At 41.8% G+C, this 16858-nt stretch overlaps 2 protein-coding genes across 3 annotated transcripts; one reads left to right on the forward strand and one right to left on the reverse strand.

The window, feature by feature from the left end:
• Window positions 1-632: 632 nt before the first annotated feature.
• phyhip (phytanoyl-CoA 2-hydroxylase interacting protein) lies at window positions 633-10621 on the reverse strand. The gene is made up of 5 exons (XM_086076656.1): window positions 10458-10621; window positions 7233-7402; window positions 2942-3116; window positions 2675-2792; window positions 633-2586 (listed from the first exon to the last, which is right to left on the reverse strand). Exons 2-5 carry the CDS (start codon window positions 7398-7400, stop codon window positions 2040-2042), a joined length of 1008 nt encoding a protein of 335 aa, XP_085932782.1. The 5' UTR covers window positions 7401-7402; window positions 10458-10621; the 3' UTR covers window positions 633-2039.
• A 2790-nt stretch (window positions 10622-13411) lies between these two features.
• polr3d (polymerase (RNA) III (DNA directed) polypeptide D) lies at window positions 13412-16516 on the forward strand. Of its 2 annotated transcripts, XM_086076343.1 has the most exons (9): window positions 13412-13548; window positions 14032-14194; window positions 14276-14319; window positions 14400-14554; window positions 14634-14755; window positions 14841-15003; window positions 15646-15893; window positions 15969-16121; window positions 16226-16516. In XM_086076343.1, exons 2-9 carry the CDS (start codon window positions 14033-14035, stop codon window positions 16337-16339), a joined length of 1161 nt encoding a protein of 386 aa, XP_085932469.1. In that variant the 5' UTR covers window positions 13412-13548; window position 14032; the 3' UTR covers window positions 16340-16516. The 2 variants fall into 2 exon arrangements, with proteins under 2 accessions (XP_085932469.1, XP_085932468.1); XM_086076342.1 differs by having other exon boundaries at window positions 15646-16121.
• Window positions 16517-16858: the final 342 nt, after the last annotated feature.

Consider the following 16858-nt stretch of genomic DNA (forward strand, 5'->3'; position numbering starts at 1 on the left):
TAACTATTAAAACACAACAACAAAAACAGGCATGGGGGTGGATCTGTTTTGTGCAGCTTCCATAATTATTTCTTCAGGGCAACATTACTTCAAACTCAGGATCCGCAATGTGAAGACCTATATGACAATTCACAAGACCACCAAATGGAGCCCAACTTTGAAGATAGCTGGCTCATTGCTGGCTGTCACCGGGTACTGAATGGATAGGGGGGTCGGCGCAACATGAGTAGAGGAGAGTGACGTTATCGGGGAAGGTCAAACGTTGTCAAGGCGCCTGTTGCTACTCAATATTACAATTGCGGCTATTTATTCCAGACATCCAGTTCTGTAGTGCTAGTTCTCATTAGCGACACAGATGAGTTGGAGCCAATCCCATCAAACATATGATGTACTTAGACAAACAACCGTTCACGCTTACATTCACACCTATGGACAGTTCACAGTCTTCAATGAACCTAACTTGAATATATTTTGATGTGAGAGGAAGCTGGAGTACCTGGGGGGGGGGGGGGGGGGGGGCTCATGCTAGCACTGGGAAACATGCTAACTCCACACAGGAAAGGCCAGGTCAGAACTGTGAGGCAGATGTTAAATATTTTGTTGCCAAACTATTGATAGTTTTTCTTAATTGATTTATCAAATTTTGAATGTGGCACCTGAATGACTGCCCCCAATTGGCCTACGCCACCGACCAAAAGACTTAAAACACCATCAAGAAACCAGGTATCACATTAAGCTTTGGTTTTGTGACAGAAAAAATCTCAATTAATGTCGCTCTAGTTGTTACTCGCTTCATTTTTGTTTCATTTTCTGCTTGTATCTTGACAGTTCTTAAAAATAATTTGAGTTGAGCTCAATGTTAAACTGTCTATGTTTTGAACATGGTGCGGTGTATAATATTTAGTGCCATCTAGTGGTGAACAAATAGAATGCAACTCTTTTGAAGCGCGTACACTGCGGTGTCTCTGACACTTCCTAAACCTACCACCACCAATTGACAATTCCGAGCTTGAATCACAAGTCGAATTTGCGGTCTTTCTCGGTGAAATGACCGTCCATTGAAAAGCACTGGACTTTGGATCGTTGTAATTTGATTTGATTTATGACGATTATTTTGATTTCAAAATGTGATGAAATGTCATTTGACTACTATAACAGTCTGCCAGCTTTGTATGCTAGTCACAGGCAAAAGTATAACAGTACGCCATTTGTTTCCACTTTGTAAAGGAAGCTTTTGCGTTGCGTTGTGTTGCATTGCGGAAATACCAGAAATGCCAGGCTGTTTGTAATTGTCAATCAAATATTATTTAGAGTGAGCGAGCAACCCAGCGAGCAGGAGCTGCTAGCCAGAACTCTCTGCAGCGGTTAGCAAAGAGTAGCTGGAGGGGCTAGCGGGAGAAGCTAGCAAAAACTAGCGAGAGCAAAGCAGAGGAAGACAAATGGTGGGAGCACAAATCAAGGGACACAGCAACAACCACCTGCAAGCCCCACCTGTGGAAGCTAAAGTGGGTCCGAAACTAGCTGCCTCGAGCACTAGAAGCTAACTACGTTCGCGAAGTTATTCTCCTTCGGGTATCCGTAGCAGAAAGATGGCGGCGAAACATGTCAGTCACCTGTAAGGCGCGACGCGACCCATGTAATATAATTATTAATTGATGTGAATTTTTGTGTGTGCATATTATTGAAATTAATAGTGTTTTTTTAAAAGAATGAATTATGAGTTCACCACTCAATGGTGCTAAATAATACACACTATTGAAGTTTTATATGAATTGTGAGTGGACCCCAGGAAGAATAGGGATCCTTAAATAAACCAAAACATGTTCAGTTTCTAGCTGCCCATGATGGAAGTCTGTGGGATTGATTTCTTTTGGAAACACTATTCTATTCTGGGAGGAAAGGAGAAGCGAAAGCAGCATGCACACCCCTTGTGATGCGGGTGTTTTCCTCTGGGTTTTGGCCGACACACGACGAGCTCCATGTCTCTTAGCCTCGGACGTTCAGCCGCCCGCAGGCCCCGTCCTAAATCATCATCTGGCTCAGCGGCCCACGCTGATGTTGCACACTTTGCAGCTCGGATCCTTCTTGGCATTGGCCGTGGTCAAACTCATGAGCTGGTGGTGTCCACTGATTTGTTCGACGGCGCCCTGATCCAAACTGACCGGTTCTGTGAAAAGCACCTCGAGGATGACGTCGCTGGCGTGGCAGTACAGCGGCTCCTCCCCTGGCCTCTGGGGGGCGCTGTATGTCAAGAAGGGGTTGCTGGCCAAGTCCAGCATGGGGAGGCGGCTCCTGCAGAAGTGGTCTCCCTCTGTTCCAACGGGGGCCAGCACCAGAACCACATAGTGGTAGGCTGTGTACATGCAATAGAAGTCAGCAAAGTACAGGGAGATGTTCGGGTTGAGCAGGTGTCCAGCCGGGATCTGGAATCGCAGGGGGCCGTATGGAGAGTCTTTCGGGGGGAGTCCTGTATCGAACTCAGTGTTGCAGCTAAAGAAGACTCCCTGCAGTTTGCCATTTATGGGGGAACCATGACTCCCACTCGTGTCTTTAAGCGCCGGACGCATCAGACCCGCGCACTCGTTTCTAATTCGATCGACCAGAGGGGAAAGCACATTATTACCATAATTTAATAGTCATTGTCATTCTCATGCCATTACAATGCTTCCCTTACCTGATGCAGTCAAAGTAATCTGGATGCTGATTGCGATAAAACACAGAGAATTTCAAAAGCCTTCCCGCAGAGCCTTTGGCCTTGTCGAGAAGCTGCTGAAGGTGTTCTATGGCATAGTCTGCAAAGTTAAAAGGAGCGCTATAATCATTCCAAAAGTCTGCCCGTCCTTTCAAATGCTAATGATCCTACGCTGTTTTTCTTTTTGTCTACGCTTATGTAACGTCTTGCGGCATACATTAGCATCACTTTAGCTGGCAGGCGCCTCACCTCCGGTGCAGAACTCCACCACTTGGCTCCACTCCGACACCAGGTATTCGCCATCGGGCTGTCGAACCGCCGTCTGCACGGCGACGCAGTACTCGGTGCAGGGGCTGAGGAACCAGTGCCCCCTCACCGCCATGGGCAGGGGGACGGCCTTCGCCACCAGTTTGGTTGGCACATCCTCAAGGATGAAGCAGAAATATAACTGGATGCTGTTTCATTCATTACCATTTCAAAGGAAATTTAAATGGCTTTTTAAATCGAGCCTTTCTCTCCATAGGATTTGCATTAATACCGTGATATTCCTTTCAAGCCCAAGCGGCTGTAACTAGGAGACGCCTAATCAAACCAGCTGCTTTGTTTTAGCCAAGGTGTCTAAGAAGCGCCGCTAAATACTCAAGAGGCTCACATAGCCATGGCAACATGGATGATGTAACTTTGTTTTGCTCTTTTATCTCCATTCAAGAAACAATTTTTAATCTGATAGAAAGACCTATTTTTTTTTTCAACCCAAAATTTTCCAAAATTTTCTTTTTAATAATATGTTGTATGTGCACCCATTAGATTGCTATATTGCTTTTGTCGAAGATGAGTTCAGCAGCAAAATCAACCCCTGGCCATTCCAAGCATAGATATCTATAAAGACTAGATGTCTTATGGCGCAGAATCCAGCGTCCGCACGGGGCGGCCATCTTGTCACAGGCAGGCAGTCTGGTCTGTTGTATTGACTGTGAGCGATCTGAACAAACATAAACTCAGTTATCTCGCTTCGAACTTGACGGATTTACACACGGTTTGCTTTCTCACCAACTTTAATAAAGTAGTAATAGTTATAGATGGATATTTATGAACTAAATGGATTATTAATTATGAACAAGTATGTAGTATAATAACTACACTTATAAATTAAACTGCTTGATAATCAAAAATTCTCGACATATCTTTCGTCACGGAAAAAAAAAATTCTGACGAAACTTAAACGAAAACTAAAATAGAAGCCATTCATAGAGACGATGATAACTAAAATTGACTGAAAATTACGTCAATGACTAAAATGAAAATCCACGCAATCCAATCAGAAGGAATGAAACACGGGTGGGAGAAAGGAACCACTCATTCATTGTTCAGCTGTAAGATTAATATCAAGCAATTATGCACTTTTTTTGTTTAGGTGGGTGAAAGCTAAGTTATATTATTGTCAGTTCAACATGTTTCATTGAAACAATTAATAAACACACCGTTGTATTAAATGTGTTTTGCGTGTAAAATTACAGTTACAAATAGGTGTGTTATAATTTTCTGTGTAAAAGTTTAAATGTATGCTGAAGGAAAATATCAACTAAACTTGTCAATTTACTCGACTAAAACTGCTCTATTTTTCGTCGACTAAAATTGGATAAGAACTCAAATACAATCAGATGACTAAATTATGACTAAAGTTTAATTAATTTTAGTTAAAATACTATAACTGCAACTAAATAAAAATATCTTGTCAAAATTAACACTGTTGTTAAACTGCTATTTTGACAACTCCCCTCCAATTTTAATACACCACACAACTTGTGGGTGGGGGGGGGGGCTTGTGGAGGTGCCATCGGTTGGGGGCCGCAGTATAGAGCAGTGCTGCGGTCCCCTGTCCGTGTCGCCGCACCCCCCCCCCCCACATGGGGGTGGGGGGTGTCTGGGGGATTGGGGGCGTGGGGGCGTGGGGGCGGCTGGGGCTGGGTTGGGGTGGTTGGCGGGGGTGGGTGGGGGGCGGGGGGTCGTGGGGGGGGGGGTGTTGGGGGCCGGTGGGGTGCCTGGTGGGCCTGCAGTGCCCCGTCCCGCTGCGTTGGGCCGGGGGCGCGGGCCGTGTTGGGGCGGGGGGCGCTCCTGCTCCTGGGTTTGCTCTCCGGTCGGTGGCCCTGGCGGGGCCCGGGGGTCGTCCTTTGGCGCTGCCGCGGCCTGGGGGGCCCTGAGGTGTTGCGCTTGCTCTGTTCCGGCGGGGGTCGTCGGCTCCCCTCTTTGGTGGAGATTTTCATGCATGCCAGATCCACCACACCAGCATCTACCGAAACTCAGACACAATCTGTTTCCTCCTCAGGTTATTGAATCGGTGGAGGCTGGTGTCTGCGGATCTCACGCGGCTTCGTCTGTCCTTCCTTCCTTTTCTCGGTCTCTCCTTTGGTCTCTTGAGGCCTCCCTGATTTTATGTTTTTTGGATTTGTTGGGGTCTGGATGTTTCTTGGGCTGGGGAGGAGTTCTGGTGGGGGGTGTCTGGTCGGTGCTGGATTTCGCCTTCCTTGGTTTTCTTCGGTCCCCTCGGGTCTCCTGGTGTTCGGTTTAGGTGAACGGTATGAGATTTTTTCTAATAGGTTTTCTGGTGAGCTAACAAATACACGCACGCACGCACGCACGCACGCACGCACATACACATACTCACCCACACACACACACAAAAAAAAAAAAAATATATATATATATATATATATATGTATATATATATATATGTGTATATATATATATATATATTTAAAAAAAAAAGAAAAAAAAAAAAAGAGCAATGATGATGACATTTCCGAATGAACAATACTGAGCTCTTAAAGCAAGATAAAAAGAAAGAAAAAAAAAGAAAAAAAAAGAAAAAAAAACTGCTATTTTGAGTTATTTAAAAGAACATACGATAAAAACACATAGTAATGAATGAGAGAGGCCAAGCGAGGTGACTATGGCAAGATGGCCGCCCTGTGCGGACGTTCGATTCCATGGGCCAGCAGCGCGGACAAGACATTTAGTCTTTATAGATATCTATGATTCCAGGGGCGGCCATTTTGCTACCTGCTGTCGAATGAAAATGACATCACTGAAAAGCTGTGATGTCATTTTCAGTTGACAAGTGACAAAATGGCCGCCCCCTGAGATGAATAAAACAGGTGGATTTCACTGCTTAATGTCATGTTTCGGTTCTGTGGGGGTTGGGTTTTTGTTTGTTCTGGGTGTTCTTGTTGTTTTTGTCTGTGGTTGGTGTTTTTTGTTTTGTGTTCCTGTTTTGTCTAACCACGTCCACCTGTGTGTGTGTCTTCCCTTCCCCAGGTGTGTCATTAGTGTTGGTGTATTTAGTCTGTTGTGTTTGTCCAGTAGGTGTGGGTGCATTTCCTATGTTATGTGTGGAAGTTCGTGCGTCAAGTTTTCGTTACAGCCAAGTCATCTTCGTCATAGCTAAGTAGCCTTCACCACAGTCAAGTCATCGCCACAGCCAAGTCATTGCCACAGCCAAGTTATAGCCGCAGCCAACCAAGTCGTCCTCGTCACCGCCAGGTCGTCCTTGTCACAGCCAAGTCGTTCCCGTCACAGCTAACCAAGACGTCCCCGTTGCCGCTGACCAAGTCGTCCTCGTCACAGCCAGGTCGTCCTTGTCACAGCCAAGTCGTTCCCGTCACAGCTAACCAAGTCGTCCTCGTCACAGCTAAACAAGTCGTCCTCGTCACAGACATGTCGGCCTCGTCACAGCCAAGAAGCCATAGCCCCAGCCAAGTCAAGTCACTCCATAGCAAGTCAAGTCAAGGCAAATAAGGAACTGTCACGTCACGCTCCGTTTCAGTCAAGGCGACCAGTCTGCTCACGTCCCATCAAGTCATGGTTATCTGTTCACCTTTTTCCTTATGGTTAATTCAAGTTACACGCATTGCACTTGATTCCTGTTTCCCTGCGTTTGGGTCCATCATCCCTCAACCACTCAAGTTCCACCCTGACACTTAATTCATATTCCACAAACGCAATATTAATCAAAATACCATGTTTGGACTAGTGGGGTTGCATAGAACATATTATTGTCAAGTTGTTGTTTTTTAGGTTGATTTCCCCTTTTACGAGAAATTGTTTTTTACTCAAAAACTGAAAACTCCACCCATGCGCACAATTCGGCTGCACTTTGCGCTGGACTTGCACTGGGCACGAACATATGCCCCCTCGGCGTCTTGCTGACTTGCTGACTTAATGTTGGTGTCTAAAATTAGTTAATGATGTGCATTAGCAGTGATTAGCACAATAACTGGTCAGTGTTGCATGTGTATTTGTGAGTGGTAAAAACACAAGTGCAAGTGAGTCACAGGCCCAGAGCTGTTGACTGCACTCATTTTTCCTCTTGCTTCAATTGGAACAGACTGAAAGGGCACAACCGCTGCTTTTTGTGCTCACATTGGTCGAGAATGTCCGTTAACCTTACCAGACCTTTTCCGAATGTCAAATGAGATATTTGGAGACAAACAGTTTCATCCAGGTATTAGGCAGAGCCAGAGGCCGTTTTGGGTCGTCTCACCCTGTGTTTAAAGCGGTTGGGATCGCTGCATTCTTTGCGGCTCAGGTCAATGAAGAAGTGCGTGGCTCTGGCCGTGTCCTCGGAAGTCATGTCCCACACGATGCGAAACGAATCGCACGTCACCTCGCATATTTGAATGTTGCACGGGGTGGCGAGAGGGGTGTCCATTTCTGTCAGAGGGATAAGACAGGACATTTTGAAAGCAAAATGACGGCCTATCGTTTTTGAAAAGCCTTCCATTAAAATCACTGTCACATGCTTGCAAAGCATAATCTCTTCAGCCTTGCGAATATTTAAACGTGTGTATATGCCTGCTCTATATTGATGGATGCAAATAAATACAGTGGGTTTTTTCTTTCATGCATCAGGGAATTTTAAGCACTATTTGGAATCGTAGGTATCCATCATCTAATTAGTTATTTTAATAGACACTGGACAAACTCTCCCCACTTTTGTATTAATGTCTTTTCTTCTTAACCTCATTGGCACAGTACATGCTTGTTGTGTAACTTGGCAATACCAGCACTATAAATAATTTGAAAAGTGTATTTGCCACATCTACTTTTCATATCAATGTATAATTAGAATTTTATGTACGTTCTCTCAGTTTGATCTTATATTACATTCATTTAAATATTTTGAAAGTGTATTTATTTTCAGATGTTTAAACCTCAATTTGTTATTTGTAGATGATCATTTTATTATTTTGTATAAATTGAAGTATATTGCAATTGACTTGATTGCAATGGTAGTGTTGGTCAGGGGTGTCCAAACATTAGCCTACGTAAAAATACAAGAATGAAAGGGCCACTTTAAAATATTTCAAAATGTAATTGATTAAACATGCTAAAAATCATTCAAGCAAGTAATTATAAATTGCTTATATTTTCTACTTATTTTGAAAAAACGTACATAACATAACAGCTTTCTGTTAAAGGGGATACGCTAAATAGTTTTGTATTTTTCAAGATTGTGGGGTGGTCGAGGGCCCTGCGTGCTACTAGACTAGATCCAGCATCCACCCCATGTATTGAACAGTAACATAATCCCATATTCAGAACCAAAACAAGAGCAAACTTTAGAAAGTTGACCAATTTTAAAACAGTTACCAGTAATTGGAGATCATCAATATGATAGCTGAAAATGGCAGAAACAAATTTTTGCTTCCGAAATGGAATTATCATTATTCACCAGTGATTTAAAGAGAAATTGTGTCATTTTACTCATAAATAGTTTATTTGTGTCTTTGCATATCTAAAAAAATAAATAAATCTACAGTACATAAATCTATTAGTAGTAGTAGCACCTATTTTTTTTTGACACCCTCCCTTCTAACTACCCACCTTATTGTTTTTATTTTTTAAACAAGCCCAAAAAACAAACAGATGGTGGGCTATTGTTTGGACACCCCTGGTGTAGATGGTGTGTGTTCGATTCCCGGCCAGTGCCCCAATAATACCCTGTTAGTCCCAATCCTGGATTAAAAAATTGTGTGTCAAGAAGGAAATCATGTGAGCGAGTGAAACTGAAAGCAACAACAGCTTAAACATAATTTTTTGAGTTGACATGTCTTCCATTTTGTGTTTGATCTAAGACACCCAATATTGCTCTTTGAAGGACTTCATAAAAATGGTAAGACTGAAATATGGAACTGAGCTGTATGCTAACAAGATGGAAACATGGCCGCATTGAAAAGGAACTACAGACATTACCGAATGAACAATACTGAGCTCTTTAAAAGAAAAAAAAAAAAAAAGGAACTACAAAGTCAACCCTGTGGTCATTATCTCTTGAAGAGGAGACAAATTAAACTTTCATCCATGGATCGTCTTTGCTCCCTTTCCCCCTCTCTTTGGTGGCCTTAACTGACATTTCCCATCATTATGCAACATGATACGCTTCCAGATGACTCCACGCCTTTTTATAATCACCCTCCATCAGTCTCCCAGCAACCGCATGTCAGCAGCATCTTCCATCTTCTCAAGTCTACAAACGATTTGTGTTTCTTTTATTTATTCTTTTTATTCGCTTGGCAGGACAGGACAAGGGGAGATTTAGGTAGTGTCTGTGGAAGGTGATGAATCACTATTGGTCACACGTCAGCCATTTGATCCACGCTGCTGCACAAAGCCTTGAGTATAGCAGGCCACGGTCAGCCACTTTTTGATGTGTGTTTGATTTGCTGTCCGCCTTATTTATCTGCAGCCCAGCACATTGCACGTTTCCTTTATCCCGACCAATCAGTCCTCTCTTGCTCTGAGCATTATGCATACGTGTGCTTAAAATAACCTCAAGAAGCAAACCCTGACACGCTCATGCTGCTGCCACACATGGACAAAGATGCTTTCATGAGCACATTGTGAGGTTCTGCAGAGGTGTTGTCCGGACCTTCCGTGACGGACAGGCTGCATCATCTCATTAAAGCTTGCGAAGTGTGAAATGTGCGCGTTAGCCCGTCCTCGCTGAAGCCTGAAGAAAAAGGGACAATTGCACGTGTGTCTGAATTTCATCCCCAAGTTTCTTTCAGGAGCAGAAAGTGGGCCAACAATAGATTCTCAAAGGACACTCATCAAAGCCTGCTGTCTGGGAACGTTCCACTTAAAGATCCAGTGGATGTGATCACAGTTCAAAAGCAGGTTTTCCGAATCACTCGCACATCCCTGTTGCCCTCATTTGTACATCAGTCTGGGAGGGGGGCGGGGGGGAAGCCAATTTTCTCAGCTGCAGCGCTAACTGTAATAGCCAGCTGCTCCAAATCAGGCAATTTGGGTCTGTCTGATGGATCTGACAGAAAAACACCTCATTAGTTTAATTATTTGTGTGTGCTCCACGCTCAAGATTAATTCTAACACACATAGACGCAGCGGATGCTGATTTGTGGAGCACAGTAAGCAGCTAGTTTGCACTACTTGTTTAATACCCCAGTGACATATAGACATATTTAGAATGTATGATGTTTGGAAATGTAAATGTAAATGTCATCTTTCCTGCATTGACGCTCTATATTTGGTAAAGTGACAACAAAGTTTGATTTGGGAGGATATAATCAGCATTACTCCGCGAAGAGAACATTGTGAGTGTAGACAACTAAAGCAAGCATTCATGAGAACAATATCGGGCTAAATATACACTCATGACAAAATGCATTACAGCACACAGTAGAGAATAATGACAACAATTGCATAACATCTCCCTCAACATAATTAAATGTAATTCAACCCTTACTTGTACGCCGTTCACGCTGTGATTGAAGATTTCAGGCGCTGTTCCTTTCCCCCGCTTCCGACTCTCCTTATGTGCTGCAGTCACTGATAGTTCCCCGTGAAAAACTGATTAGGAGGTGAAAAACCAACATAGTGGATCCTCTCTCACTCTCTCTCTCTCTCTCTCTCTCTCTCTCTCTCTCTCTCTCTCTCTCTCTCTCTCTCTCTCTCTCTCTCTCTCTCTCGTGCGCTCTCCGTCTGTTTCTCGCATCTGTGTGTGTGTAAGTGTGCCACACAAACAACCCCCCAACCCCCCCCCCCTTCTCATTTTTGCTGTGGGCTTTGAGCGTGATGTTTATTTGACTCTTACACAGCTGCACAGCCCCATGATGCATTCAGAGCTAAATGAGGTGAGCCGAAAAGAGAATTGTCAAACATTGCAAGCTCATCAGCATGTTTAAGTGTTGCCCTGAGGTGTTCTGATATATAGTAGTCCTACACTTGAACTCTGTTGCCATCATAAATGCCGTCACTCCCATTTTAGAGACACGGGGGCTGTCCTAAAGCATAAAACAAGTCATTGATGTAACAGAATATTCAAAAGATAGTGTCAACTGCAATGCCATATGGACTTACTCCACAGGGCATAACTCCGCCACCCCGACCCCTCCGAGCCCATCCTCCGGCGAGTGATGCCACAATGTGAGGCCAGAGTAAGCAGATTTGCACTGGCATTAGTTGTAAAGTAGGATGTTTAGGACTTCGCTAGAGATTAAAAAAGTGATGTCAAGAGACGTTCTACTCAGATTAATGGCTGTAATCTCCTTTTAAACAATGGCAATGGATTAACAACAAACAAAACAATAGAATAGGTATTGACAAACAGTGTTATGTAGGTGCTGTCTTCACAAACACAACATAAAAATTAACACTATGAATACACTTATACAGTTTAGATCTAACACACACACACACACATATATATATATATATATATATATATATATATATATATATTAGGGGTGTGAATTGCCTAGTACCTGGCGATTCGATTCGTATCATGATTCACAGGTCACGATTTGATACCGATTAATCCCGATACAAATCTATAAATTGATTATTGCGATTTTTTTTTTAACTCAAATTTAGAAAATACTAATCAGTAAACTTGTACATGTACACTGTAAGATTTGTATGAAAATGTATTTATCTGAAAATTCAGGTTGCAGTCTGTTTCATGTTTGAACAGCACTGAAATTAAATATTAAGGCTTAATGTTCCATTAATATAACATTCTTCCAAGCTTAATGTCTAAATCCTAACCCCAAGTAAAATGTTTTGTTGAATATGCCCATAAAAAAATAATGTTTCAAAATCGATTCGGCCACATATTGAATCGATTTGAGAATTGCACGCTGTAATATCGCGATATATTGCCGAATCGATTTTTTCTAACGCCCCTAATATATATATATATATATATATGTATGTATGTATGTATTTCCAAAGGTGCTATTGACATGAAATTTTCACCAGATATTGGGAAAAACTCGAGTAATCTTTGTATGCAAAGAAAACAGAGCAAATACGATTATAAATTAAATTATAATGTAATAATGTGAAATGACATTGGTAAAAAGTATAGAACACGCCATTCGCTATTTATTTAATACATTGTATAAAAGCCTTTTTTTTTTTTTTATTGTTTTTTGCAACGACAGTTTCAAGACGCCTCCTGTATGAAGAAACTAGTCGCATGCATTGCTCTGGTGTGATTCTGTCCTATTCCTCCAAACAAGCAGTCTTCAAATCTTGAAGATTCAGTGGGCTTTTCTTATGGATCTTGAGTTTCAGCTCTTTCCATAGATTTTCAGTTGGATTCAAGTCAGGCAATTGGCTGGGCCATTCTAGCATTTTTTTTTTATATTGAAACCAATTGAGAGTTTCCTTGGCAGTATGTTTTGGACTATTATGTTGTCAATCAAATCATTTTGAATAAAAAAACGGTCCAAATCAAAAACCGATTCTGAATCGAATCGCAGGCCCAAAAATCTGAATCGAATCGTGAGACATTCAAAGATTCCCAGCTCTAAAATATATATATATATATATTACAGTTTTACTCCAAAGGTTTGGCACATTTTTTGAAACTGAAATGACATTTTCAAAATACCATGGACAAATCCCAAAAGCACCTTATAATTGGTGTCAACTGCATGGCATTCCTCATTGCTCTCAATGTCTTAGTACATGTCTCAATTGCCTCAGTGGATCTGTGCAAATGGTTGTGTACATTTAGCCTACAGTTAGCACAGTGTACCCACATTTAGCACATTTTCCAAATGAATAGATCTTGCTGATCGAACTGGATCAGTTGTTTTTCAGTCTAATGGCTGTCCTCTCCAAAACATGTCAGCAGGATTTCAGTGTGTAAGTCATCATATGCAAAATCATCTGTTCAATTGTCAAAATGTGAATTTCCATCGTGGCCATCTCTTCAGGGTCTGGTTTACAATCCATCCAAGGATGCTCATGGAGCTACTACCACCATACTCTCATTTCCTCAATCCAATTGAGGAGGTTTTTTTCCGCTTGGAGGTGGAGAGTGTATGAACACGGCAATAAATAGCATGTGTAATATTTGGGCTGTATAAAGCAATGATTAAATAATGAATCTACTAGTGGAAGCACAATTAATTAACCTGTGTATCAACCTCTTTACATTATACACTAGATAAATAGCTTTGTGTTTATTTATATAATATATATTATATAACTGCTTCATGATATCACACAGTAATACGTGAATACGGAATACGTTGTAAAATTCAGACGAGGTTATAGTTATTTTAGTATGAATTTGCTACTTTTTTTTTTTAAGTTGTGTAACCTGGCTCAATTGTAATTGCTTTAATAAAGAAAATAAAAAATATTGAAATATAATGTATGCGTCGCTTTGCGCAGCTGTGATCCGCCTCGACTTCGGCTGATGACACCCGGAAGTCACAAGTGACGGCGTGTGTGAGTAAGCAGCAGAGAGTTGGGTTATTTGTCGACACTCTTCTCACAAATGAGGAGTTATTTATTTCTCGGGATAAATACGCTCAATTAACGTAAGTGGCTGTATGTGTGTGTGTGTGTGTCAAAAGACAAGCTCAGTAGTCGGACATTTGTATGTCGTCTGTGGTGTAGCCGGCCACGTGTGTGGATGCATTTCTGCTGTGTTGTTGACTCCGCTTGAGTTGTCACTGATATCTGGTTTATGTTAGTTGACCTGTTTTCCAAATTTGCGTTACAGGTTTGTCCTAAACAAATACGAATTAATTGCAAAACACTTTACTTTGAAGTACTGTCACCTATGGAGGTAAATGTGGTGCAAAAGTATTGACATTTTGCAAAACTTATGACTATTATTGGAAATTGAACATTATTATTGTTGTAAAGGCAGAATATTTGATGTCTCTTGCATTGCATTATTTTATCATGCTTGTGTGCAGATTTTGGGGCTGTTAGATGTGGTCACCTGCAGTTATTCTGCTTCAACTATTAGAACACTGCATTTCCATCACAATTATTTTTTTTAAATGTCTGTTAAGGATGGCTGATTCAGGCGCAGGAGATCCCAGTGGCCATCGTATGCCACCACCTGGAGGGGTCGGGAGGAGCCAGCTTATGGGCCGCCGAACACCTGCAAACATCAATGCCGGTCGCCTTCCTGCAATGCGTTCTAGAGATCTCACCCTGGGGGGAGTGAAAAAGGTCCGCGTCCCCAAAAATATTTGAATGAATGGTTGTGTTTTCCTCTTATTTTTAAAAGATCCTGTTTTTCTACCCCTCTAGAAAACATTTACACCCAACATGATTGGTCGCAAAGTTAGAGAAGAGTAAGTTCACATTAAGATTATGGGAGGGAACTGTGTAAAAGCACTTCGGATGAATCTTGATTGTGAATTATGCTTGAAAGAGTCAAGGATGAAGGCAGGCAAAAGAGAGAACGGATGGATACAACCCGAGGCAGAGGTCCAAGAGAGAGAGGCAGGGGCCGGGGTCGTCCAGAGATCATCCAGTCCCACTCTATTTTTGAGCAGGGTCCAGGGGAAATAGCCATGAGAAGAAAAGGTAAGCATATGGCTTGTTTAACTACCGTGTTGTTGCTTTGGCTCGTATAATGTCATTAATTAGCTTCCCTTGTTTGTAGGTTATGAAAGTGAACGAGATGCCCCGAGCACAGGACCGTCCCCCATCATCAATATTAAAAAAGAGAAGAGAGAAACTGAGGAAGAGACTAAAGAAATCCTTCGCAAGCTGAATCAAGATGGCGTGAGTATCGTTTAATACTAATTAATAATTAGCACTATTTAATACTGACTGTTTGAGTCTTTGTTTTCTCTGCATGTTTTTTTAGTTTATAGATGATCCGGTCCTGAGAGGAGAAAAGAGGAGCTGCCCAGTTCAACTCCCTCTTGCTGTGTCAGGATGGGGTTTCAAGGAGGAATTCAGTGCCCCTACTATTAAAATTGAGAAGATGGATGAGGATGAGCCCATGGATCCTGCAGTTGAAAGTCCTTGTACGCTTTTGCATTACACATTCTGTTATTGATCATACGTTAACAATAACACGTGCAGCGTGTCAACGACCTTCAAAACTTCAAACCAATAAGGGTTACGTTTCATTCAAATTAGCCTCCCACAAATTGACAAACACATAAACAGTAAAACAGAACGCCCTTTTAAAAACACATTGAGCACTTTTATTGTAAGACTTTCAGTAAATCTACACACGAGCACGGACATCTGATTCTTACTTTTGATGTCATGTGAATTTATTACAACTGAAAAAAAGTAGAAAGCACTTGGTGCTGACTTCGCTTGTTAGACGCTTATTCCATTTTTGTGCAGCACAACAGATAAATGCTGATTCACCGTGTTTGGTTTGAACTCTGAATTCCGCTAGCTGACCTGAGTTTTTAAGACCTCGGCGCTGTACTTTTTATTCCTTTAGCATAGCAACATGCAATCATCAGCTGTCAAGCATTAAGACTGTCTGTCGCTAGTTAGCTTGTGTTTTTCATTAACCACTCGGCAAAAATAACACTTTCAAAGACCCTTTATATCTCCACAAGGGGGTGCAAATTTCCCATAAAAATACCAATGTTTATGCTTTGTTTTAAAGATGTGAAAGACTAACACACTAAACTTTTTGTTTTCAGTGAAGGAGGAGCACCAGGAAAAAGAGATTAAGAGGACTGGGGCAGCTTTCAAGCCTCCTGCACTCCCCGAGCCGGACGTTCTGCCGGATCTTCTTCACAAGTGGAGTCTGAGCAAAGGTGAGGAGCTGTTCTTCATGCAGCTGCCCGACACTCTGCCCGGCCAGCCACCTACCGAGGAGTACAAGCCGATAAAGACCGAGGTGAAGTCCGAGGATGGTCAGTCTGTCCTCCTGAAAACAGAGTGTCAGGTAGCTAAATGTCATTACTTCATAGTAACACAATTATTATATTTCATGTGTAAGTACACTTTGGATATTTCAAAGGAGGAGAAAAATGAAGATAACAGCTGTCATTTGAAAGATCTGCACGAGGGTCTTATTGGAAAGATGCTGGTTCGAAAGTCTGGTCGGGTGCAGCTCATATTGGGCAAGATCACGCTGGATGTGTCCCTTGGGGCATCGTGCTCTTTCCTTCAGGTATGGTAGGAGATGAATGAAAAAAACGTTGCCGTCTTTCTGTCTGTTTTGTCACTACTGAGCTCGAAATCCGCCCCTTTATTTGTCTTTTTAATTTCTTTCAGGAACTGGTTTCTGTTGACACTGAGGGACGAACAGGTGACTTGACTGTATTAGGGAATGTCAAACACAAAATGGTTTGCTCACCAGACTTTGAATCTCTGCTGGAGAGCAGGTGATGATAATTGATGCCCTTCCTTTGGTTGTGATATGCGCTGCTGTGTCATATGAAAGTGTGCTAACTCACTAAACTGTATAACTTGAAACAAGACCAAAAGTTTGTTTTTGCCACTTTAATTCAGTGATTTACCATATTTCAATTCCTTTACAACAAAAATAAATTGACTGTACATGAATGTAAATGTGTGAATACATTTTTTTTTAATCGAATGATTGTTGTTGTGGTTTTTTTACCCAAATGACAAAAATCACGATTTCACATTGTACTAGTCGTAGAAAAGTATATTATAGTCCATGTTACACTGTTTACCATTCATTTTTTGTAACAATATATAAAATCTTACCATGGGCCAAAAAGATAAAGTACAGCATATTATAGGTGCCATAAGAAGGCAGAGTGACAACAACTAGTCACAAATTATAAATTACTCTTGACTAAACTGAAAATTAGGCTTTATGGCATAAAACAAATAAATGAAATTGTTTATACTCTCCAGAGATGCTGGTCATTAAATGTG

This window comes from Leptonotus elevatus, chromosome 5 (genome assembly GCF_054856555.1).
Source record: "Leptonotus elevatus isolate MCC_2025b chromosome 5, RoL_Lele_1.0, whole genome shotgun sequence".
Classification (NCBI taxonomy): Eukaryota; Metazoa; Chordata; class Actinopteri; order Syngnathiformes; family Syngnathidae; genus Leptonotus; species Leptonotus elevatus.

Excerpts from the sequence above, each read along its gene's own strand:
- polr3d (XM_086076342.1), top strand. The coding sequence starts at position 14,033 with ATGGCTGATTCAGGCGCAGGAGATCCCAGTGGCCATCGTATGCCACCA. Across the intron at positions 15,004-15,645 it reads TCCTGCAGTTGAAAGTCCTT|TGAAGGAGGAGCACCAGGAA; the intron begins GTACGCTTTTGC and ends TTTTGTTTTCAG. Across the intron at positions 16,122-16,225 it reads CATCGTGCTCTTTCCTTCAG|GAACTGGTTTCTGTTGACAC; the intron begins GTATGGTAGGAG and ends AATTTCTTTCAG.
- phyhip (XM_086076656.1), bottom strand. The coding sequence starts at position 7,400 with ATGGACACCCCTCTCGCCACCCCGTGCAACATTCAAATATGCGAGGTG. Across the intron at positions 2,793-2,941 it reads GGTGGAGTTCTGCACCGGAG|ACTATGCCATAGAACACCTT; the intron begins GTGAGGCGCCTG and ends TTAACTTTGCAG. Across the intron at positions 2,587-2,674 it reads GATTACTTTGACTGCATCAG|AAACGAGTGCGCGGGTCTGA; the intron begins GTAAGGGAAGCA and ends CGATCGAATTAG.